At 43.9% G+C, this 25,207-nt stretch overlaps 1 protein-coding gene across 1 annotated transcript in view; it reads right to left on the bottom strand.

Moving 5' to 3' along the window:
* Positions 1-25,207, bottom strand: part of UGGT1 (UDP-glucose glycoprotein glucosyltransferase 1) — a gene marked incomplete in the record, with an annotated part of 2,149,769 nt that overhangs the window by 1,565,142 nt on the left and 559,420 nt on the right. The window contains 1 exon segment of the mRNA XM_044070228.1: positions 11,265-11,400. Within this exon segment, the coding sequence (XP_043926163.1) occupies positions 11,265-11,400 (136 nt within the window).

Raw genomic sequence — 25,207 nt, 5'->3', positions numbered from 1 at the left:
CCCCAATAGCCTCTAAAACCTATTATTTTAATACTAACACCCAAAACTATGCAACTCGTCAAATACTGATGTTTTACCCTCCTAATAGGAGCAAAGGTTCTTTACAGCTCTCCCAGCTGGGAGAGCCCCTGAATGCTTTCAGAGAACATTAGCCAATTTCTCTTCTCATGTTTTCCTTCAGTCACTGTCCACCAGCCTGTAGCCAGTTTCTCTTTATCAGACCATCTCCATGGAAACTTGAAAACCAGACTGCAGTTTCTCTTTACCAGATTGTTTCCATAAAAACATGAAGACCAGCTGCAAAATTGCTTCTAAGTATACATGTTTTTGCTGGAAAGAAAGCTTCTTAACATTCTTGTTTTCATTTACTTGCTTACTCTTAGAACTTGTTACTTAATCAATCTAATGTCCTTAATCCAGTCACTTCCCCACGCAAGAATGAGAAAAAGCACATTAATGTTTCTTCTGTCATGCCCTTTTAACCAGGCTTTTTTTTCATTGTATTACCTACATTTCTTAACATTGAACAAGAAGAGAGAAGGGAGAAAAGAATCACCACCTGTTTACAATCTCCATTACACTTAAAAATAACTGAGAAAACTTTACTTTATATCATGCAAAGAAAACCATACACCACACAAATAGTGCTAGTAAGAAAAAAAAATCTTTGCTTACAATTAACAGTCTCTTTCCTCTTCCCCACCCCAAAGTATTTTTTGAACATTAATGACATGAAGTAGGGCATAGGTTTTACAGCCCCCACAAGTCCAACAAATTCTGAAAAAGTCCAATATTTCCAGATTTTCTTGTTGTCATATTTCAGACATATTTTCACACTGTAATCCCACATTAAGTTGTTGGTTTTATTACTGTTCATCTCCATCTCCCAAATCCTAACACTGCTTCATTTCAATGTACTCTCAATTCTTCTAGTCAGCTCTTGTGCTCCTTTCCTTCACTCCAACACTTTCTGTAGAAACACAGGAAATAGTTTCACAGGTACAGTCTCTCTCTGTGGTCCAGAGGAACAAGAAGCAGAATCCCTTTTTATTTCATAGCTCACTTTTTGTTGGACATGCTTTTGTATTTCTTCTTTAGCATGTACTTCATCAAAACCATGATTTTTGTCCCTCCAGGAAAGAATACTTTGAAAACAGATGGGTACAGCAGTTTGTATCTCACACCTGCATCTCAACATTCCCTGAACAGTTAAATAAATTTGCTTATTTTCTGTCTGGTGGACAATGAGTAATCATTCCTCCACAAACACACTGCTGTCTCCCACTTTTAGTACTTTGCCCTTCTGCCACAGTTTTATTAAAATCAATTCCTTCTGCTGGTAGGATTGCATCTTTACTATTAAAGGTCTAGGTTGCGTTTCCAAAGCCAGGTTTGGAGCATACACACGTGCCCTTTCAGTTAACAACTCCTGTTGTGGAATACCAGTCCAGTTGCTCATTTGTGCTTTCATAAAATGAATGTAGTCTGTTCCTTCCAGCTTCTGTGGTATAGATAAAAATCTTAGGTTTTTCCTATATGGTTTGTCCTCTAGTTCTATTATTTTTTGAAACATCTCCTCCTGAGCAGTCTCATATTCAGCCAACCTTTTCTTCATTTTGACCTTTGATTTGTGCAGCTTTATCACCTCACCTGAATATTTGTTTAAAGTTTCTTCCATTTTTTTTCCAGCCTTTTGTTGTTTGTATTGACATACTCCATCAGTGTTGCACTTACTTTAACCAGGTTTGTGTGCAGTTGTCTTGTATCTTCCTGTAGGTTACTGGAATTCATGTCTGGAGGTTGCACTGCTTTTTGCTGAACAGCTGCAGAACTTTTCCCAGTCACTGCTTCTTCCTCAATTTTTGTAGCAAATTTATTTCCAGGTCCTTTGCATTTCTTTTTTCCTGGCATCCAGATAGTACACTTACTAGCCAGTTACTGAAATGTACCCACAAACACAAGTCTACTGGCCTTTTCTGCTGAATTTCTGTTTTCACAATGGGAGAGCTAGAATTAAGCTGTTACTCAATGTGCAGCCATCTTCAAAGTTCCATGATATTGTGGATCCTAGCTCCAAATAGGCAACTAACAGTTATCTTCTTCATGTCTAACCTGATGAGAGGGGCATCTGTATATCATACAGCAGAATCCTCTAGGACAAGATTACTAGGTAAAATGTTTGCATGCCTTATGTACTTTGTTCTTGGTAGATCACTGGGTGTAGACTTATGTGTGGTATTAAGTATTGCTTTTGTTGTGTGCTTTAGTGATTGCTGAGGAGAGCCATCAACACATGATGGCTCAGGAGGTCTTTGAGGTTTGGAAAAGTTTATTTTACGTGTCTCAGCATGAGAAGGTCTGTGAGTGGCATGTGTGAAGGATATAGTGTGTGTGTGTGTGTATGTGTTCTTGACCTTATTTATAAGTGAGACTTCTGCCTCCAAAGAGGTCATGTATGTAACTCTGCATGTATGAAGGCAATGCACTAGAATGAGGTTACAGAACAATTACTATAATTTATGGCGAACCTAAGGAATTGCAAACATGAAAGCAGATATTATGGAGTCCCTGGACATGCAATCAGAAGCCAGTCAAATAGATGGGGAAGGCCAGAGGTCTCTCTTCTGCCTTCGTTGCAAACACACTAGTAGCTGTCCTGAGAAAGTACAGTTGTGTACACTTACCATAAATGTAGATGTTCGTGTGTATTCACTGTTGCAGTCATTACATTTGGGTAATCTGCTGGCAGGTTGCCGTCAGACGGCCTGAATTCCAAAGTCTTGGGTCCTGCTTCAGTTGCTGTTTCCTCTTCCATGACGTCAGGTCGTCAGAGGTATAAAACATGCAGCCGACACCATTTTCTTTAGTTTTTCTTGCCCCCGATATCAGGTGCCCCCAAAAAGGTAGCAAAAACAAACAAACAAAAAAAAAAAAAATATATATATATATATATATATATATATATATATATATATACACATACATGCATCAATATAAACTTTACCTTCATTTACAAACAAATACACCACATAGATTGTAGAAGATAGAGAAGGAAAGATAAACTCCAGAATGACAGGGGGATGGCGGGAGGGTAACCTGGACTGCAACAGTGAATACACTCGAACATCTACATTTATGGTAAGTATACACAACTGTACTATGTTCTTCATGTTTCACTGTTGTAGTCATTACATTTGCATAGAATCCCAAAGCTATGGTTGGGGGGCTGGAGCTAAACAACATTAGGAGCGGCTATAAGGCCCTGCAGAACTGCAGCGGCAAAGCCTGCTCTGGATTTAGAGTGAAGAGGCAAATGATCGTGCTTTGTAAAGGTGTGAATAGAACTCCAAGTAGCAGCCTCTAGAATGTCTTTTGGTTGGTACTCCCCTTAAAAAGGCTGCTGAAGTAGCTGCAGCTCTGGTGGAATGAGACCTAATGCCCTTGGGCACAGGTTTACCATGGTGTAAGTAGCAGAAATGGATGCAGTGGCTTATCCACTTTGAAATTGTCTGCTTTGAAATAGCCTTGCCTTCTGATCCTGCAGCATATGTCACTAGTAATTGCTCAGTTTTTCTTAGAGCTTTAGTCCTGCTTAATTAGAATCTTAGTTATCTGTGTACGTCCAAGGAATGCAGAATTCCCTCCCCCTTGTTCTGCAGATTTGGATAAAAGGTTGGCAGATGAATTGTTTGGTTAAGAGCCACACTGGAAACCACCTTAGGCATAAAAGTAGGATTTGTCCTCAGAGATACCCTGTCTGGGTAAAATATGATAAAAGGCTCTATAGCCATGAGGGCCTGTAGCTCTGAAACTCTTCTTGCTGAAGTAATTGCAGAGCTGTTTTCCGTGATAAGAACTTTATATCAGCGGTAGCAGCTGGTTCAATTGGAGGCAGGGTGAGCTTTTCCAACACATAACTGAGGTCCCATGCAGGCAATGGTGATCATCTAGGAGGCCTTACATTTTTGGCTCCACTAAGATACTGCTTTAGTAAAGGATGAGAAAAGATTGGTGGTTCTGTATTGTAATAAGCCGAAATGGCAGAGGCATGGATTTTAATTGATGAGAAAGATAGGCCTTTGTCAAGCAACTCAGTTAAGTATTGCAATATCTGAGGAATATTTGGTTCTGCTGAATCAGTTCCTTGTGCTTGATTCCAAGCACAGAATCTCTTCCATTTGTCAGCATAAGATTTTCTAGTACTAACTAGGCCTTCTGGCTTCCAAAATGACATCCATCACAGCTTTACTGAGAGGTGTTGTTTGTATGACTACATGATCAGCCATGCTGCCAGGTTCAGAGTCTGTAGTTGATCGTGCAGGATCTGATTGTTTTGTTGGGACAGTAGTTGTGGTCTTTGAGGCAAGGTCCAAGCTGGGTATTGAGACAAGATCCTTAGGATTGGGTACCAGTATTGGTGGGGCCAGTCCGGGGCAATTAGTATCATCTTTGGTTTCTCTTGTCTGACTTTTAGGAGGACCTTGGGGAGAAGAGGCAGAGGAGGAAAGGCATAGGTTTTCCAACTGAAGGACAGGGCGTCCACTTTCCATGCTCGTCTGTGATAAGTCCTTGTGCAGAATCTTTTCAGTTGATAATTTTGAGGAGAGGCAAATAGATCTATGTCTGGACTCCCCCATTTCTCTGTTATTATGCTGAAGACTTGTGGATTTAGTTTCCACTCATGAGGGTCCATAAGGTTTCTGCTTAAATTGTCTGCCAGAGTGTTTTGTTTTCCTGGCAGGAATTGAGCTTGAAGTTGTATTTGGTAGGTCAAAGCTGTGTTCACAGTGCCATGGCTAATCTGCAGAGGGGGTAGGAGTGTGTGCCCCCTTGCTTGTTTATATACCACATGACTGTGGTGTTGTCCGTCTTTATCAGTAGTTGTCCTGGATGAAGTAAGTCATTGAAGGCTGTTAGGGCATTTTGAACAACTAGCATCTCTTTCTGGTTGATATGCAGATGCATTTGTTTTGGTGACCATATGCCCTGAATGTATCTTCCTGCCATGTGGACCCCCCAGGCATAATCTGATGCATCTGTTGTTATGGTTTGGCTGGCAGTGGGTAGAGTGAATGGCCGTCCCATGTTTTGGTGACATGCCTTTGCCCACCATAGAAACTCCTGTTGCAGGCATGGAATGAGAGGAATCATTGTTTCCAGAGTGTGAGAATGTTGACTCCATAAACTTTTTAGGTACCATTGAAGTTTCCTCATATGCAGTCTTGCATATGGAATCAGTAGTATGCAGGATGCCATGAAGCCCAGAGCCTGCAGAATTTGTCTTGCAGAAGACTGGGTTTTTGTTGCCATCAGTTTGAAGTAAGTAGTCAGTTGCCTTTGCTTGTCTGGCATGAGGTAAGCAATCTGGGCAGTTGTATTCAAGCTTGCACCCAGGAATCTTATCTTTTGAGAGGGTACCAGTTGTTATTTCTTTTCATTTATTGTGTACCCTAGGCATGTTAGAAGCCTTTTCACAAATGCCAGGTGTCGAAGAAGAGTGTCCTTGTTCTCTGCTTGAATGAGACAGTCATCCAAGTAAGGATATATTTGTATACTTCTTTGTCTGCAAAATGCAATTACTGGTGCCAGGCACTTTGTAAAGACCCTGGGTGCAGTAGATAAGCCAAAGGGCAGTGCAGAGAATTGGTAATGCATTAAGCCAGCCTTGAATCTGAGGTATCTTCTGCACGATTGTCTTATTGGGACATGCAGGTATGCCTCTTTTATGTCTAAAGTCACCAGCCAAGCATTCTTGCCCAGCATGGGCAGAAGCTGCTGCAAAGTCAGCATTCTGAATTTTGGAATGTCCAGGTATGTGTTCAAAATCGATAAATCCAGTATTGGCCGCCAGGCCTTGTCCTTTCTGGGTACCAAGAACAGTCTTGAGTAAACACCTTTTTCCTGTTCTGGTACTGTCTGAATGGCCCTCATATCCATGAGGGACGTAACCTGTTTCTGTGCCTCTGCCCATTGACTTTTTGGCAGATCTGGCCAACCATTTGCCACTGGCAGTGTGTGGAAATGGAATCTGTATCCCTGTGATACGATGTTTGGTACCCACTTGTCCTGGGTTATCAACTGCCAATTTTGAGCATAAAGTGCTAATTTTCCCCCTATGGGTGCTGCCAAAAGATAAGTGCTTGGCGAAGGCAGAGGGAAGTCATTGGGATTGCTTTCTGTAGGTTTGCGCTTTATCTCCTCCAGATTTGGAGGTGGAAGCGCCCCACTGCTTTGAACTGTATGAATCTTGCGCCTGGTATCTGGAATCCTTAGGGCGTCTGGATTTGCCCCTTTGAGCTCTGTCTGACACAGGAAAGGACCAATTTTTGGTAGGGCAGTGTCTACTTAATCTTGGTGGCTGCACTTGTAAGAAGTCTAATAGTTTGCATAGACTTAGCTTTGTCTTCCATTTTCTTTAAAACCTCTTCTGCCTTAATACCAAACAGAGAATCATGCTGTAAAGGTGCATCTAGCAATTTAGCTTTAACATGATCAGGTAAATTTTGTTCCTTTAACCAGGCATTCCTCCTAATCACAGATCTAGTAACTGCGGCCCTGCAGGAGGCCTCTAAGGAATCAAAACCACATTGCAAAGTATGCTTTCCAACTTGTTCACCTGCATGCAATAATTCCTGCAATTCTTTATTTTCTGCACATTCTGAAATCAATATAATTTTCTGTTTCAGCAATCCCATAACATGCTGTTGGTACTTAAGCATATGAAATTGACAGTTTAAGGCCCTGATTGCCAAGGTTGCAGATGTATGAACCTTTTTCCCTATCTGTCCAGTGCCCTTGAATCTCTGTCAGAGGGGGTAGGATTTTTTGCTGTTGGGGCCTTAACTCCCTTTGGACCCTGTGAAATAGTTTCAGGATCAGCAGCAGGGATTCTAAATAAAAATGTATGTGAGTCAGGGACCCTGTAATATCTGTCAGACTTACTGGGAGCTGGAGGTAAGGAGCCAGGGGACAAGCTTGACTCCGAAAACACATCATCCACAATGTCTAAAACAGGGGGAATGGCTAAAGGCCTGCGCTGAGGAAGAAGGAGGAAATCCCTGAGCCCCTTTTATGATTGAAAAGTCTTGACTCTCCCAGTGAAAATGCTCCCTCATAGTATGCAAGGTTTCTCCAAATGAATAATCCTCAGGAGGAGATGCAGATGGAATAGACTCCTCAGCATCAGAATCCTCATAGGGAGGTATAGATAATTCCTGATCAGAAGAGGAATCAGAAGAAATAGAAACCTGATCTGAAGATTCATAATCAGTGTCTTGCCTAGGCCTCTTATCAGGAGGGATGGGTACCCCTGATCAAGGTAATAAGGTCTTCAGCCATTTTGATCATCTGTTTTTTAGGCATAGAGGCCTGTGCACGTTGCTCACGCTTCAGTTTTTTAGTTTTAGAAGTTGCTTTTGTCTTTGGTTTTGCAGCCGTCGTCGGTTTGATATACAAATGTTGAGGTCTGAATACACCCTCAGAAGCCGGTGCCTGCTCAGCTGCTCTGGACCCATCCGAGGGGAGATGCATCCGTTGGGTCCAATACCTTGAATATCTTGCGGCATGCCGGACTCCACATGGGTGTCGGTAGAGGCCTGCGACTCGAAGGTAACCAGTATCAGGGGCTGCAAAAGTTCCTCACCGAGTACCGGTGAACCGGTGACTGGCTTAGTAAAAGCTTCATCGGTTCTTGATCTCTACTGCCTTTCTCTGTCCTTTTTTTTGCGTTTTTTATGTACTCCGGTAGATGGATTGCTATCCAACATTTCTGGGTAGTTAAATCGGTTTCCAAAATACTTTGATGCAAAAATATACCAACGCTTAATAGTGCATTTGGTTAAATCTAGCACAAAACTGACAGCCACGCCACGCACGTTGTGATCAGGGCCTAGGCAAGGAATACAGTATAAATGGAAATCCTTATGAGGTATTTGGTTCCCACAAGTAATACAATTATTAACTTTTTCTGACATTGGTAAAAAGCAAGAAAAAACTTTCCCCAGTGGGGTACTTAGCTTTAGTGAAGACTTTGGTTCTGAAACTCAAACTCGAATATTTCAGTAGTCGGCCGACCGGCACTTGCGAAATGCTTCTGCTTCGGGCACCGCGCGGCAAGAAAGACTGAAGAAAATGGCGTCGGCTGCATGTTTTATACCCCTGACGACCTGACATCATGGAAGAGGAGACAGCAACCGATGCAGGACCCAAGACTTTGGAATTCAGGCCCACTGAGGGCAACCTGCCAGCAGATTACCCAAATGTAATGACTGCAACAGTGAAACATGAAGAACATCAGAAGAAACTCCAAATGGCAACACTTTGTACTGAAAGTGATGCTCAGCTACAGAAAACTGGAGAATACTCTTGTCCAATACCGGTTATGTGTCAGAGGATGCCATCATGACCATCACGACAGCATTATGCCAGAGCACTGCAGCAACCATGGCATGACTCCCTGGACTGTTACCATCAAGAATTGGGACTTCTGGATGTGCTAGTTTAAGGTCAGTAAGGTCAATGACCATCTTCCTGCTGTAACTTCGGAAAAGGTAAAAGTAGAATTTCAATGCTGTGCTACAAATGAAAGATAGTCTAGACTTAGCACACTACCAAGGCATCTTGGTCTCTTAGTAGAACTCCAAGACATGGCCTACAATGCCCATGTGTTCAGTTCATTTGGTGCTTGCTGATGGTTCTCTAATCTGTGGCAAATCTGGAGAACTATCCACACAAACAGTTCAAATTACTGTCAAGAAGCCTGTGGTAGAGCTGAGAATCTCATACTTTTGGCAACCTGACTTGAACAGAAGATGGATAAACTATGCAAAGATGGATAGCCTTCCTCAGGCAGTAAAGAGGCGTCTTCCTCTTGTAGGACTGCTGGTTTTGTAAGATCTACAAGGGTAAGAGGAGGGAGATGGAAGGGGGTCATAAAGATTATCCACAGAGGTGAAGGCCTGGTTCCTTCTTACAAAGTCATCCACCAGAACTTATGGGGCCTGTCCCTTCATGCTGTGTGAATCTAGAATGCTCCTTAGCTTCTCCTTAGAGGAGGACAGCATGAGCAACTCCCATCACGCAAAAGCACATAGCACAGCTGTAGGCCTCACTACAGTGTTAGCACAATAAAACATTAAACTGTGCAAGTAAAAGTCGATCTTTTTTTATTTTAAGTATTTGTGCGGAGACATTTTTATTTCATTACTTTTCTGGTAATATCGTTATCCACTACAACATTAGTTTTGGTATTACATGGTACAGTCTATACTGTAATTTATACCTCTGCCACTAGTGGTCCATAATTCACTACTTTGTACTGTTCTATTACATTTTTTTTTTTAAAGAGTTAAACATGATGAATTGCAGCAGAAATGAAAGGGGATGACTTCACTCTCTGGTATGGCGTTTTTCTAATTTTTGTAAATGTCATTTAAACAGCAACAGTTTGGTGAAAGTGTTATTAGGTAATAAATGTTTTAAGGCAAAACCAGTTCTTGTTCTTGTGTGCCAAAATAAAGCATAGTGTGCTTGCTGCATAGACTGCAATTTCATAGGTTCATAGGAAATTACTAGGCTAACGGCTTAAAAGCCTTTACAAGTCTAGTCAATATTACCCAAATTTTATCCAATGTATGACCCCTATGGGATAAAGGATGCCTTAGGTTTGTGCTACTACTTTCTGCATTTTACAGACTGCCCTGTCCAGAAGGAACATATGCCCCACCCCAGGAGTGAATTTATGATTCCCATCCATTGATCCAAAACTGCAATTCCTTTATTACTTTTTAGCCATTCCGACTCTGTACACTGAACTATGATTCTTTGTAAAAGCTGTGGTTGGAAAGACTATACCACAATTTAAATCATCCCCACAGTAGGAGCCATTTAGAGGAAGCATGAAGTTGAAGAGAAGGATGGAAGGACTCAATGTTCTCATTCATCTCAAAGACAAGACCTCTGGGTGTTCAAACATCCCATATGAGTCAGAGGGAGACAGACCCATGCTTCCCAGTTTCAGATGCAACTTTCTGTATGGTCTTACAGAAGAGAAAGAGGTCAAGCAAGAAGCTGGACATCAAGCAAGAAGGAATCAGCAAGCAATCAAACCAGGAAAGGGTAGTGCATGGCAGGAGGGGGCACCTATGCTGGGCCTACAGCTGGCTCATTAACAGCTCCTTAATCCTCTAAGTCAAACACCACTGGCATCAAACCATATTCCCTAAGGGAGCAATTCTGCACCCAAAACACAAACATTTTCATGATGTCCAATTGCCGAACCATGAGCCTTGGTGTAGGATGATCCACTTTCCCTCACTTTCAACCCAGGAGAAAAGACACTATTAGGTCTGGAAGACAAGACTAGAGGAAGGTAGGTCTCAGTCCTTAGTACCCCTGATCTGTGCTCAAATGAGCCGAGTGAAAATAATATGGGATCAGACTGCCCAGTTTTGACTTTGAGCCAAATAATCTGAGTCCCTAACACACCAAAAACAAAACCCTAAACACAGGAATTGGACATGTGCCTAGTCTAGGTCTCTCATTATCTGTTCAGGTGAAGGTTAAAGGCTTCAAAATTCTTCTCTATGACACCAGAAAGGCCTGCTTACAAAATAACATTCCTCAAAGAGGGATAGGATCCAACCTATTCTCCAAGTTTTGTTCATCATCGTAATGCACCAAGTAAAGACTTAAGATGGGTGTAGGACCCTCCTCCCAATTCCTGCATGGAGTGTCTTCAATCTCTACTATCCTCTTACTAACCAGCATGTCAGGACCATCTCCCTTCAATGTCCTCAAGTTGTCAGGTTTGAATTACTGGCATTTATGGCAATGCTTCAAAATCTGCTCCACCTCAAGAATGTAAAGGCAAAACTGGTATAGGTCCTTTTGCTAGTAATCTGACAAGACACAGTGGATTTGCTTCAGATCATCAAATGTGAAATTTCCACTGTCCTATGTCAAAGCACTGGTGGACTCAGGGACTAGGTACACTTATGTACTTAGCATGTGACACTATGGAGTAAGCTGGTAATTTGCATGAGCACCACACTTGGAAATCATCTGAGAAAAATATGTCAAATTCTAACTGATGGAGAGGACAAACAACTGCAGCACCCATCAAAAAGAGTCCCTGATCTTGAATCAGAAACTACAATGCCACAGTTTAAAACTATCAAGCCAAAAGTACACATGCTGGGCTATACAGCCACATTATTCAATTTAGAGTACTTTTCTGAAAGAAAAAAAAACAAAGAAATACTCACCAACAGTAATGTCTGGAAGGCATACTGGCTGTCCACGTCTTGAGAAACATAATTAAATGCCCGGAAAAGAGCCACACCTGGATCTTTTAAACCATCAGCATCTTCCGAGTCATTCACCACAAATACCAAGCCAATCCTTCAAAATAAATAGAATACAAAGATAAAACAACAAGCATCAGGAAACTGAGAAATAAAACACACAGGTCAAAAAGCAGTAAAATAAAAAGATGCCCTTCTACTTATCTGTAAAGAGATTTTTTTTTTTTTTTAATGAATGGGCAAGGGGATATTATTCAAGAGTTATTAGGGAAGATATAAATTACTTCACTAGGAATAGCTAGTGAATCGAATAAAATGAAAATCAACCTTAAAAGCATGACATAAATAAGATATAAATGAAGAAGAGAATGAAGTAATAGGAATTATTTAGAGAGTTTGAGAAAGTATTGTAGAAAAGGAAAGCTCACAGAACAGGAAGAGCAGCTGCAGAGTGCTTAAAATGGGCAAGTACGAGTCTGGAAAGGCTACTGCTGAACAACTTTTTTGATAACACTAAACACTAGAGCATAAAAAAATTTCACACAGACTTGCATAACAAAGTAAAAATAAAAAAACGGAGATACCTTATACGTACATTGGACATTTTACAACTATCTGTATGCATATGCGAACGTTCCCTTCCAAGGGAATGAAAAAACATCCACCCTCCATGCTTTGGGATAAGGCATCCTGGAGCAGAAGGCTGGCAGTTGTCTGTTCATAGCAGAGGCAAAAAGATCGACTTCCAGAATACCCCATCAATGCACCAGGTCCAAGAACACATCCCTGTTTGGCATCCATTCGTGGGATTTAGTCATGGTCCTACTTAGAGTATCTGCCATCACATTCTCTGCTGAAGGTATGTAGACAGCTAGAATTTTGACTCGTCTCTCTAGGGCGATTCCCCATGACTGCAGAGCCAATCTGCACAGGAAGTAGGACCTTGTCCCCCCTGTTTGTTGATGTACCACAGCACCGTGGTATTGTCCATGTACCACCACAGCACTCCTGGCAGGATATGATCCCAGAAAATATGTAGAGCCAATATCAAGGCTCTCATCTCCTTGACACTGATGTGCTACCTGTGATGGTTCAGGGTCCACGTGTTTCTCACTCTCCATTCTCCAAAGATTGCTCCCCAAACTCTGTCTGAAGCATCTTTGTAAGGTCCTGATTGGGGGGGGGGGGGTTTAAGGGGAAGGCCTGAGTTGGCATTTATCTGTGCTAGCCACCATTTCAGTTCTCTGGAAAGACATGGTAGCAGGGGAACTACGAACTCTGGTGGTGTAGGTGTTGCTTCCAAACTGTTCTCAAGTAGCACTGGAATTTCCTCATGTGAAGCCTTGGTAGTGATACCATGGGGATGGTGAGGCCATAAATGCCAAGAGCCTGAGAAAAGTACAGTTGAGCACACTTACCATAAATGTAGATGTTAGAGTGTATTCACTGTTGCAGTCATCACATTTGGGTTATCTGCCTGCAAGTAGCCCTCAGCTGGCCTGAATTCCAGTGTCTTCGGATTCCTGCATCAGATGCTGTCACTTCTTCCATGATGTCAGGGGTATAAAACATGCAGCCAATGCCATTACATCAGTTTTTCTTGCCCCAGATGTCAGGTGCCCCCACAATGGGAAGCAATTATATGTTATGGTACACCTCCAACCAGAAGCAAATACACCAGAAAAACTTAAATATACCAAACAAGAAGGAAAGGTAGACCCAAGAGAAGTCAGAGAGCTGGAGGGAGGGTAACCAGGACAGTGAATAGACTCGAACATCTACATTTATGGTAGGTGCACACAACTGTACTATGTTCTTAGTGTTTCACTGTTGCAGTCATTACACTTGGGTTGATTCCCAAAGCTAATGAAGGGAGGAGGAAGTTAAAGAGCAATAGGGCCAGCTATTAATCCCTGCAAGACTGCAGTGGCAAATCCAGCTCTGGATTTAGAAAAAATAGGCATGTAGTAATGCTTGGTGAAAGTATGTACAGAGCTCCATGTAGCAGCTTCTAAGATGTCCCTGGTAGGGACTCCTCTGAGAAAGGATGCAGAGGTAGATGCAGCCCTGGTGGAATGTGATCTTAAAACACTGTGGGGTAGGTTATCCATGGTGCTTGTAGCAGAAATGAATGCAATGGGCCATCCAATTGGAAATGGTTTGCTTTGAAATGGCCTTCCCCTCTGCCCCTGCAGCAAAGCCAAGTAGCAGCTGGTCAGATTTTCTGTGAGGCTTAGTCCTGCCCAAATAAAATCTAAGTTGTCTGTGCACATCCAGAGAGTGCAGTATTCGTTCCCCTTTGTTTTGTGGATTAGGGAAAAAAGTAGGCAAATGAATGGACTGATTCAGGGTCACACCAGACACCACCTTGGGCATAAAGGAAGGATCTGTCCTGAGGGAAACCCTGTCTGCATGGAAGATAGTGAAGGGCTCCACTGCCATGAGGGCCTGTAATTCAGACACTCTTCTTGCTAAAGTGATGGCTAGAAGGAAGGCTGTTTTCCAAGACCGGAATTTCAACTCTGCTGTTGCACCTGGCTCAAAGGGGGGGGGGGGGTGAGCTCTTCCAATACAAAGTTAAGGTCCCAGGCTGGAGTGGGGGGGGGTCTTAAATTTTTGGCCCCTCTAAGGAATTGTTTTAGCAGGGGGTGAGAGAAGAGGGGTGGCTCAGTATTATAATGTGCAGAAATGGCAGGGGCATGAATTTTAATTGATGAGAAGGATAGGTCCTTGTGGGGCATTTCTGCTAAGTACTAAAGAATATGAGGTAAGCTGGGCATCATTGCGCCCATCCCCTGAGTCTGGCTCCAGGAACAGCATCTTTTCCACTTTTCAGCATAGGACTTTTTAGTACTAGGCCTCCTTGCCTCCAGAATGACATCTAGCCCCTGCTTACTGAGGGATACTATTGGAGAGCTCAAGGTATTAGCCAGGCTGCAAGGTTCAGGGTTTGAAGCTGAGGGTGCAGAATCTGGCCCGCCTGCTAGGACAGCAGATAAGGGGTCTGACGCAGGTGCCATGGTTCCAGCAGTGTCATACTGCACAAGAGGGGGTACCAGTGCCGGCGTGGCCAGTCTGGTGCAATCAGTACTGTCCTTGGCTTGTCCTGTTTGATCTTTAGCAGTACCTTCGAGAGGAGAGGCAGAGGGGGAAGGCATAAACAGAGAGGCTTTCCCAGGTAAAGGACAGGGCATCCACTTTCCAAGCTTGAGTGTAGGGAGTCCTTGTGCAGAATTGTCCAATAGGTAGTTCTGAGGGGAGGCAAACAGGTCTACCTCTGGAGTCCCCTATTTGTTCCTCAAGAGGTTGAATATTTTGGTTCTAGTTTCCATTTGTGTGGGTCCATGAGACTTCTGCTCAAGTCATCTGCCAGTGAATTTAGCTTGCCTGGCAGGAATTGAGCTTGTAAGTGCACTTGGTAGCTCAAGGCTGTGTTCCACAGAGCCATGGCTAGTCTGCAGAGAGGGTACGAGTGGGTTCCCCCCTGCTTGTTTATGTACCACATAACTGAGGTGTTGTCTGTCTTTACCAATAGTTGTCCTGGAAGAATGCAGTCTTTGAAGGCTGTCAGGGAATTCTGTACAGCTAACATTTCTTTTTGAGTGATATGCAGGTGCATACGTCTCTGGTTTCATTTGCCCCGAATGCACTGCCCTGCCAAGTGAACCCGACATGCATAGTCTGATGCGTCTGTTGTTAGGGTTTGGGCGGCAGGGGGTAGAGTGAAAGGAAGCCCCTTGTTGTGATAGCAGGTCTCTGTCCACCAAAGGAACTCTGTCTTTATACAAGGAATGATTGATTCCAGGTCCTGAGAATGTTGACACCATAGGCTTTTTAAATACCACTGTAGTTTCCTCATATGCAGTCTTGCATATGGAATTAGTAGAATGCAAGAGGCCATGAATGCCAGGGGTTGCAGAATTTTCCTTGCAGATAGCTGGGGTTTTGTGGCCAAAAGTTTGAAGTAGGTTGTCAAATAAACTTGTTTCTCCGGAGTGAGGAAAGCCATCTGGGAAGTTGTGTTCAAGCTTGCTCCCAGGAATACAATCTGTTGGCAGGGTACTAGATGAGATATCTTTTTGTTTATGGTGTACCCCAGTGAGGTTAGAAGTTTCTTTACGAATGCCAGATGTTGTAATAGCAAGTCCTGGCTTTCTGCCTGAATCAAACAATCGTCCAAGTATGGGTATATTTGAATATTTCTTTGCCTGCAAAATGCAATGGCCGGAGCTAGACACTTTGTGAATACCCTGGGCACAGTAGATAAGCCAAAGGGACGTGCAGAGAACTGACAGTGCATGGAGCCTGCCCTGAAGCATAGGTATTTCCTGCAAGATTCCCTTATAGCATAGGAAGAATCTGTTGAAGGATTAGCATTTTGAATTTTGGAATTACCAGAAAGGTGTTTAGAATACAGAGGTCCAGGATAGGATGCCAGGAGCGGTCTTTTCTGGGTACCAGGAAAAGTCTTTAATAAAAACCTTGTCCCCTTTGTTCTGCTGGGACAGGTTGAATAGCCCTGATACATAGAAGAGTGAGAACCTGCTGTTGGGCCTCCGCCCACTGATTTGGGAGTAGGTCTGACCAACCATATGGGGTTGGTAGTGTGTGGAAGTGGAATCTGTACCCTTAGGAAACTATGTTCAAAACCCATTTGCCCTGGGTAATGAGTTCCCAGTTTTTTGCATGCCGGGTGAGCTTTCCTCCTAAGGGAGCAGGCAGCTGAGCAGGGCTTGGAAGGGTTAAGGTTGTCATTGTGCCATTTTTCCATAGGGGTGGCTTACTACTCCCTGCTTTGGAAGTGAGTGCGAACCACTGCTTAGGTCTGTGCGCAGCCTGAGACTATAACCTAGGTGGTCTGCTGTTCCTGGGTTTGGACTGAGAAGGCCTGGAAGAGACTAGAAAGGACCAATTCTTTGAAGGCCAATGCCTAAATCTGGGAGGCTGTACTTGTAGGAAATCTTTAACAGTTTGCATAGATTTAGCTTTTTCCTCCATCCTTTTTAGGACTTCTGCTTTGATGCTAAAAAGGTGGTCTTGATTTAAGGGGGCATCCAGTAATTTAGCTTTAACATGATCTGGCAAGTTTTGCTCCTTAAGCCAAGCATGCCTTCTAAGTACAGACCCAGTGACAGCAGCCCTGCAAGACGCTTCTAAAGCATCAAAGCCACATTGCAAACTATGTTTACCAACTTGTTCTGCAGAATGCATTAAATCCTGTAATTCTTTGTGTTTAGCACAGTCAGGAATCAACATAATTTTCTGTTTAAGTAGTCCCATAATATGCTGCTGATACTTTAACATATGAAACTGGCAATTTAAAGCCCCAATGGCCAAAGCATCAGAAGTGTATACCTTCTTACCCCATTTGTCTAAGGCTCTAGAATCTCTATCAGAAGGGGTAGGATTATTGGCAGCAGTAGCCTTAATGCCTTTTGGACCTAGGGAAATGGTTTCTGGATCCGCAGTAGGATTCTTAGAGGAACTTGCGAGAGTCAGGTACTCTAATACCTATAAGGTTTTCTGGGAGCTGGAGGTAAAGTGTCTGGGGAAAGGTTAGATTCCAAGAAAGCATCATCTACAATGTCAAGATCAGGAGGGATAGCTAAAGGCCTGTGTTGAGGAAGGAGTAAAAATTCCCTAAGCCACTTTTTGGAGTCAGAGTAATCCTGGCTTTCCCAGTGGAAATGCTCCCTAAGAGTGTGCAAGGTTTTGTCAAAAGAAAAATCTTCTGAAAGGGAAGCAGAGGGAATGGAATCCTCTGCATCAGAGTCCTCATAGGTAGATAAGGACAAATCCTGGTAATCAGAAGGAACAGAAATTTCAGATTCCTGATCAGAAGAATCAGAAGGAAAATCAGTTCTAGGTCTCAGAGGGGGAAGACTGGCTTCCCCTAATTAAGGTAATAAGGTCTTCAGCCATTCTAAGTATTTGTTTTTTAGGCATATGGCCTGAGCTTGAGGTTTGGATGTCGGTTTCCTAGGCGTGGTGCAAGTTTTAGGCCTGGATGTAGACAATGGCATTAGTTTAAAATGCAATTCTGTAGGTCTGAATACACCCTCAGAAGCCGGTGCCTGCACAGCGGCTCCGTACCTATTCAAGGTAGAGACATCCGCAAGTTCCACAGTCAAAGAAGCATCTTGCGGCATACCAGACTCCGAATGGGTCTCAGTGGAGGCCTGCGAATCTGAAGTAGCGGGCATCAGGGGCTGCGAAAGCACCTCACCGAGTACCGGTGGACTGACTACTAGCTTAACGGAAGTGTCGTCGGCAAATTTGGACCTATGCGGTCTGTCTCTGTCTTTATCCTTACGTTTTTTCAGAAGATCGGTAGTCAGATGGCCTAATGAAGCCATTTCGGAGTACTGAAACAGAGTACCAAAATAATTGGCTGCAAAGAAAGCCCACCGCTGAATAGTTTGGGGGTTGAACAAGGCACAAAACTGACAGTGAGGGACGTCGTGGTCTGGGCCTAAGCAGGGAATGCAGTACGAATGAAAATCTTTATGAGGTATTTGCTTTCCACAGGTAAGACAGTTGTTAACTTTTACTGAGTTTTGATGCTTTGATGCAGATAAAGTACAGCTGTGTACACTTACCATAAATGCAGATGTTCGAGTGTATTGACTGTTGCAGTCATCACATTTGGGTTATCTGCCTGCAGGTAGCCCTCAGCCGGCCTGAATACCAGAGTCTTGGATTCCTGCATCAAATGCTGTCTCTTCTTCCACGACGTCAGGTCATCAGGGGTGTAAAACATGCAGCCGACACCATTACATCAGTTTTTCTTGCCCCAGATGTCAGGTGCCCCCACAATGGGAAGCAATTATATGTTATGGTACACCTCCAACAAAAAGCAAATACACCAGAAAACTTAAATATACCAAACAAGGAGGAAAGGCAGAGCCAAGAGAAGTAAGGGGGCTGGAGGGAGGGTAACCAGGACTGCAACAGTGAATACACTCGAACATCTACATTTATGGTAAGTGTACACAACTGTACTGTGTTCTTCGTGTTTCACTGTTGCAGTGATCACATTTGGGTCGATTCCCAAAGCTAAGGAAGGGAGGAGGAAGTTAGACAACATTAGGGCCAGCTATTAAGTTCTGCAAGACTGCAGTGGCAAAACCAGTTCTGGATTTAGAAAAAAGAGATGTGGTAATGCTTGGTGAAGGTATGTACTGAGCTCCAAGTAGCAGCTTCTAGGATATCCCTGGTAGGGACTCCTCTGAGAAAGGTTGCAGAGGTAGATGCAACCCTGGTGGAGTGTGATCTTATCCCCTGTAAGGCAGGTTTTCCATGGTGCTTGTAGCAGAAATTAATGCAATATGCTATCCATTTGGAAATGGTTTGCTTTGAAATGGCCTTCCCCTCTGCCCCTGCAGCAAAGCCAACTAGCAGCTGTTAAGATTTTCTGAGAGGCTTAGTCCTGTCCAAATAAAATCTAAGTTGTCTGTGCATGTCCAAAGAGTGCAGTATTCGTTCTCCCTTGTTTTGTGGATTAGAGAAGAAAGTCGGCATGAGAATGGACTGATTTAGGGCCACACTAGACACCACCTTGGGCATAAAGGAAGAACTGGCCCTGAGGGAAACCCTGTCTGCATGGAAGATAATGAAGGGTTCAACTGCCATGAGGGCCTGTAATTCAGACGCTCTTCTTGCTGAAGTGATGGCTAAAAGGAATGCTGTTTTCCAAGAAAGGAATTTCAACTCTGCTGTTGCAGCTGGCTCAAAGGGAGGAAGAGTGAGCTTTTCCAATACAAAGTTAAGGTCCCAGGCTGGAGTAGGGGCTCTCCTCTAAGAAACTGTTTTAGCAGAGGGTGAGAGAAGAGGGGTGGCTCAGTATTATAATGTGCTGAAATGGCAGAGGCATGAATTTTAACTGATGAGAAGGATAGGCCCTTGTGGAGCATTTCTGCTAAGTACTGAAGAATATGAGGTAAGCTGGACCCCGTTGTGCCCATCCCCTGAGTTTGGCTCCAGGAACAGTATCTTTTCCACTTTTCAGCATAGAATTTTCTAGTACTAGGCCTCCTTGCATCCAAAATGACATCTAGCACCTGCTTATTGAGGGATGCTATTGGAGAACTCAAGGCATTAGCCAGGCTGCGAGGTTCATGGTTTGAAGCGGAGGGTGCAGAATCTGGCCCGCCTGCTGGGACAGCAGGGAAGGGGTCTGAGGCAGGTGTCATGGTTCCAGTGGTGTCATACTGCGTAAGAGGGGGTACCAGTGCTGGTGTGGCCAGTCTGTTGCAATCAGTACTCTCCTTGGCTTGCCTGTTTGATCTTTAGCAGAACCTTTGACAGGAGAGGCAGAGAGGGAAAGGCATAAATTAAGAGGCTTTCCCAGGTAAAGGACAGGGAATTCACTTTCCAAGCTTGACTGTGGGGAGTCCTTGTGCAAAATGTGTCCAATTAGTAGTTCTTAGGGGAGGCAAACAGGTCTACGTCTGGAGTCCCCCATTTGTTCCTCAAGGTTGAATATTTTTGGTTCCAGTTTCCATTCGTGTGGGTCCATGAGATTTTTTGCTTAATCGTCTGCCAGTGAATTTAGCTTGCCTGGCAGGAATTGAGCTTGTAGGTGCACTTGGGTAAGCTCAAGGCCATGTTCCACAGAGCCGTGACTAGTCTGCAAAGAGGGTACGAGTGGGTTCCCCCCTGCTTATGTACCACATAACTGTGGTGTTGTCTGTCTTTACTAATAGTTGTCCTGGAAAAATGCAGTCTTTGAAGGCTGTCAGGGAATTCTGTACGGCTAACATTTCTTTTTGGTTGATATGTAGGTGCATCTGTCTCTGGTTCCATTTGCTCTGAATGCACTGCCCTGCCAAGTGAGCCCCCCACGCATTGTTTGATGCATCTGTTGTTAGGGTTTGGGTGGCAGGGGGTAGAGTGAAAGGGAGCCCCCTGTTGTGGTAGCAAGCCTCTGCCCACCAAAGGAACTCTGTCTTTATACAAGGAATGGTAGGAATCATTGATTCCAGGTCCTGAGAATGTTGACACCACAGGCTTTTTAGATACCATTGTACTTTCCTCATATGCAGGCTTGCATATGGAATTAGTAGAATGTAAGAGGCCATGTTCCCTAGGGCTTGCAGAAGTTTCCTTACAGATAGCTGGGGTTTTGTGGCCAATAGTTTGAAGTAGGTTGTCAAATGAACTTCTTTCTCCAGAGTGAGGAAAGCCATCTGGGAAGTTGTGTTCAAGCTGTTCAAGCTTGTTCCTAGGAATACAATCAGGGTACTAGGTGAGATTTCTTTTCGTTTATGGTGTATCCTAGTGAGGTTAGAAGTTTCTTTACGAATGCCTGATGTTTTAATAGCAAGTCCTGTTTTTCTGCCTGAATCAGGCAATCGTCCAAGTATGAGTATATTTGAATATTTCTCTGCCTGCAAAATGTAATGGCTGGAGCTAGACACTTTGTGAATACCCTGGGTGAAGCCAAAGGGAAGTGCAGAGAACTGATGGTGCATGGAGCCTGCCCTGAAACATAGGTATTTCCTGCAGGATTCCCTTATTGGAATGTGCAGGTAAGCTTCATTTAAGTCTAAGGTTACCAACCAGGCATTTTTGCCTAGCATAGGAAGAAGCTGTTGAAGTGTTAGCATTTTGAATTTTGGGATTACCAGAAAGCTGTTTAGAATAGAGAGGTCCAGTAAAGGACGCCAGGAGCAGTCTTTTCTAGGTACCAGGAAAAGTCTTGAATAAAAACCTTGTCCCCTTTGTTCTGCTGGGACAAGCTGAATAGCCCTGATACTTAGAGCCGTTTGGGGTTGGTAGATAGTGGAAGTGGAATCTGTATCTTTGGGAAACTATATCCAAAACCCATTTGTCCCGGCTAACAAGTTCCCAGTTTTTTACATGCAGGGTGAGCTTTCCTCCTAAGGGAGCAGGCAGTTGAGCAGGACTTGGGAGGCATAAGGTTAAGCCATTGTGCAATTTTTCTGTAGAGGGGGTGGTTAACTGCTCCCTGCTTTAGAAGTGGGAGCACCCCCACTGCTTAGACCTGTGTGCAGTCTGAGACTGTAACCTAGGTGGTCTGCTGTTCCTGGGTTTGGACTGCAAGGGCCTGGAAGAGACTGGAAAGAACCAGTTCTTTGAAGGCCAATGTGTACTAAATCTGGGAGGCTGTACTTGTAGCAAATATTTAACAGTTTGCATAGATTTAGCTTTTTCCGACATCCTTTTGAGGACTTCTTCTGCTTTGTTGCCAAACAGGCAGTCTTGGTTTAAGGGAGCATCCAGTAATTTAGCTTTAGCATGATCTGGCAAGTTTTGCTCCTTAAGCCAAGCATGCCTTCTAAGTACAGACCCAGCCCTGCAAGATGCTTCTAGAGAGTCAAAACCACATTGCAAAGTATGTTCACCAACTTGTTCTGCAGAATTAATTAAATCCTGTAATTCTTTGTGTTCAGCACAGTCAAGAATCAACAATTTTCTGTTTAAGTAGTCCCATAATATGCTGCTGGTACTTTAACATATGAAACTGGCAATTTAAAGCACTAATGGCCAAAGTAGCAGAAGTGTATACCTTCTTACCCCATCTGTCTAAGGCTCTAGAATCTCTATCAGAAGGGGTAGGATTTTTAGCTGCAGTAGCCTTAATGCCTTTGGGTCCTTGGGAAATGGTCTCTGGATCCGCAGTAGGATTCTTGAAGAGGAACTTGAGAGAGTCAGGTACTCTAATACCTGTCAGGTTTCCTGGGAGCTGGAGCTAATGTGTCTGGGGAAAGGCTAGATTCCAAGAAGGCATCATCTACAATGTGCAGAACAGGAGGGATAGCTAAAGGCCTGTGTTGAGGAAGGAGTAAGAATTCCCCAAGTCTCTATTTGGAGTCAGAGAAATCCTGGCTTTCCCAGTGGAAATGCTCCCCAAGAGTGTGCAAGGTTTCAAAGGAAAAATCTTCTGGAGGGAAAGCAGAGGGAATGGAATCCTCTGCATCAGAATCCTCATAGGTAGATAAGGGCAAATCCTGGTAATCAGAAGGAACAGAAATATCGGATTCCTGATCAGAAGAATCAGAAGGAAAATCAGTTCTAGGTCTCTTAGAGGGGGAAGGCTGGCTTCCCCTAATTAAGGAAATAAGGTCTTCAACCATTCTAAGCATTTGTCTTTTAGGCATATGGGCCTGAGCATGCAGTTTGGACGTCGTTTTCCTAGGCATGGTGTGAGTTTTAGGCCTGGATGAAGAAGATGGCATTGGTTTAAAATGCAAGCCAGTAGGCCAGAATACACCCTCAGAAGTTGGTGCCTGTACAGCGGCTCCGGACCCATCCAAGATAGAGACCTCCTGCTGGTTCCATAGTCAAAGAAGCATCTCACGGCATACCGGACTCCAAATGTGTCTCAGTAGAGGCCTGCGAATCTGAAGTAGTCGGTATCAGGGGCTGCGAAAGCACCTCGCTGAGTACCAGCGAACTGCCGACTAGCTTAATGGAAGCGTCGTCAGCAGTTTTGGACCTATGCGGTCTGTCTCTGTCTTTACCTTTACATTTTTTCAGAAGATCGTTAGTCGGATGGCTTAACGAAGACATTTTGGAGTACTGATACAGAGTACCAAAATAATTTGTTGCAAAGATAGCCCGACGATGAATAGTTCTGGGGTTGAACAAGGCACAAAACCGACAGCGAGGGACGTCATGTTCTTGGCCTAAGCAGGGAATGCAATACGAATGAAAATCTTTATGAGGTACTTGCTTTCCACAGGTAAGACAATTGTTAACTTTTACTGACATCGGTTGGAGCAAGAAAAAAGATCCTTAATGGGGTGCTTATCTTTTTTTGAAGACTTTGGTTCTGAAACTCGACAACAAAAATTTCAGGAGTCGGCCGATCGGCACTTGTGAACTGCTTCTGCTTTGGGCACCGCACGGCAAGAAAGACTGGTGTAATGGCGTCGGCTGCATGTTTTATACCCCTGACGACCTGATGCCATGGAAGAAGAGAGAGCATCCGACGCAGGAATCCAAGACTCTAGTATTCAGGCCGGCTGAGGGTTACCTGCAGGCAGATAACCCAAATGCGATGACTGCAACAGTGAAACACAAAGAACATCCCAAATGTGATGACTGCAACAGTGAAACACAAAGAACATCTCCCTGGGCAACAGAGCTTTGAGAGGAAGTATTCCCTTGAAATAAGAAGTGAGGGATAAAATCTTGCCTGGAGGAAGACAGACCATCATTTTTCCTGTTAGGATCCTGGAACCTAAGAACACATGATCCTGTGAGGGTGTCAGGAAGGATTTTTGAAGGTTTATGTTGAACCCCAGACTTTTTAAGAGGGAAATGGTGAAGTCTAGATGTTGGAAGACCAATTGAATTGAAGGAGCCCGGATCAGGATATTGTCCAGATAGGGGAAAAGTTGGATCCCCAGTCTTTTGGCAAAGCCACTGACTGGGGCTAGGCACTTTGTGAACACTCTGGGGTCAGTAGAGAGACCAAATGGCAAAGCACAGAACTGAAAATGTGCAGAACCCACTACAATACAGTGGAATTTCCTGAAAAGGGGATGGACTGGGATGTGCAAGTAGGCATCCCTTATGCCTAAAGGCACCAAGAAGGCCTGAGGAAGGATTAGGGGGAGAAGAGTTGGGAGTGTGAGCATCCAAAAGGAGGGGACTTGGAGGAGGGTGTTGAGATGGGACAAATCCAAGATTAGTCTCCAGGGACCCTCTTTCCTGGGAACCAGGAACATCTTGGAGTAAAATCCCTTTCGTCTTAATTGAGGCGGTACCTCTTGAATTGTGCCTTGAGAGAGAGAAGGTCCTGCAGAACTGTGGCAAAGGAAGCCAGTTGGTCTTGAGGGGGTTGTGGAATGCCTTTGAAAGTGTGCATGGTATCCAACACCACGAAATATCCCTACTTTATGATGGAGAGGACCCAAGAAGTCCTGGATAACCTGTTTCCAGGCCGGGTAGGACAGGGAGAGATGCATGGAGAGGGGTGTCTGGATTTAAGGGCTGGTAGTCGCAGACTACCAGGCTTGGCCTGAAAAGGCTGTTTAGGAGCAGGGGTAGAGAGAGAAGACCTAGAAGGGGTCTGTTTTCTAGTATCCTTTTTTCCTTTGAATGGCATTTGTCTGGAATGTCTCCTTACGAAGGAAGTTTTGGCTGGACAGTTCCTTTGAAAGCGTGGAACCAGGGAGACAAAAATGTGCTTGAGCTGCTGGAGCTCATTACCCTTCTCCTGAAGGTCCTTAAAAAGTTCAGCAGCTGCTGAACCAAACACAGCTTTGTGGTCCAAGGGAGCATCCATGAGTTTTGATTTAAAGTTATCAGTAAGCGGCTGCAGCCTAAGCCAGGAATATCTCCTGATGACAGACTCTGAGGCTGCGGCTCTAGATGAAGCCTCTACTGCATCATAACTGCACTTCATTGACTGTTTAGTCACTCTAGTGATTTTTGCCTTGGCTTGGGAATCAGAGAGGTCACCCAATTGTTTAACCACAACAGAAAGACGGGCCAATGAGTATTTGGCCATGCGTGTCTGGTAGTTAATGGCTCTCACTGCTAAAGTGGCAGATGTGTAGACTTTCTTGCCTAGGTGCTCCATTAATCTGCTCTCCTTATCAGAGGGAAGGAGGGAAGTGGAAGGGAATAATTCTGAGGTTTTATCTGCAGCCACAGAAATGGTGGAATGGTCTGCAGAAGGAGCCTTGAAGAGAATATTTGCATCTGAAGAGACTTTGCAAAACCTGTGTATGCACTTGGGTGCAGGGGGTTGGGAACCTGGATTTGTAGAAGCAGACAGGAAGGCATCCAAGAAGGTAGGATGCACAGACAGGACTGCAGATGAGTTAGGGGACTCCATTTGTAGGAGGTCATAATATCTCTTGTGAGTTTCAGTAACCTGGCTGCATTCCCACTTAAAGTCCTTCATCTGCACAATAGTTTCTCTAAAG

The sequence above is a fragment of the Protopterus annectens genome, chromosome 4.part1 (genome assembly GCF_019279795.1).
Source record: "Protopterus annectens isolate FY-2018-M chromosome 4.part1, PAN1.0, whole genome shotgun sequence".
Classification (NCBI taxonomy): Eukaryota; Metazoa; Chordata; order Ceratodontiformes; family Protopteridae; genus Protopterus; species Protopterus annectens.
The sequence above is the reverse complement of the archived record's forward strand: the minus strand, read 5'-3'. Positions and strand labels throughout refer to the sequence as shown.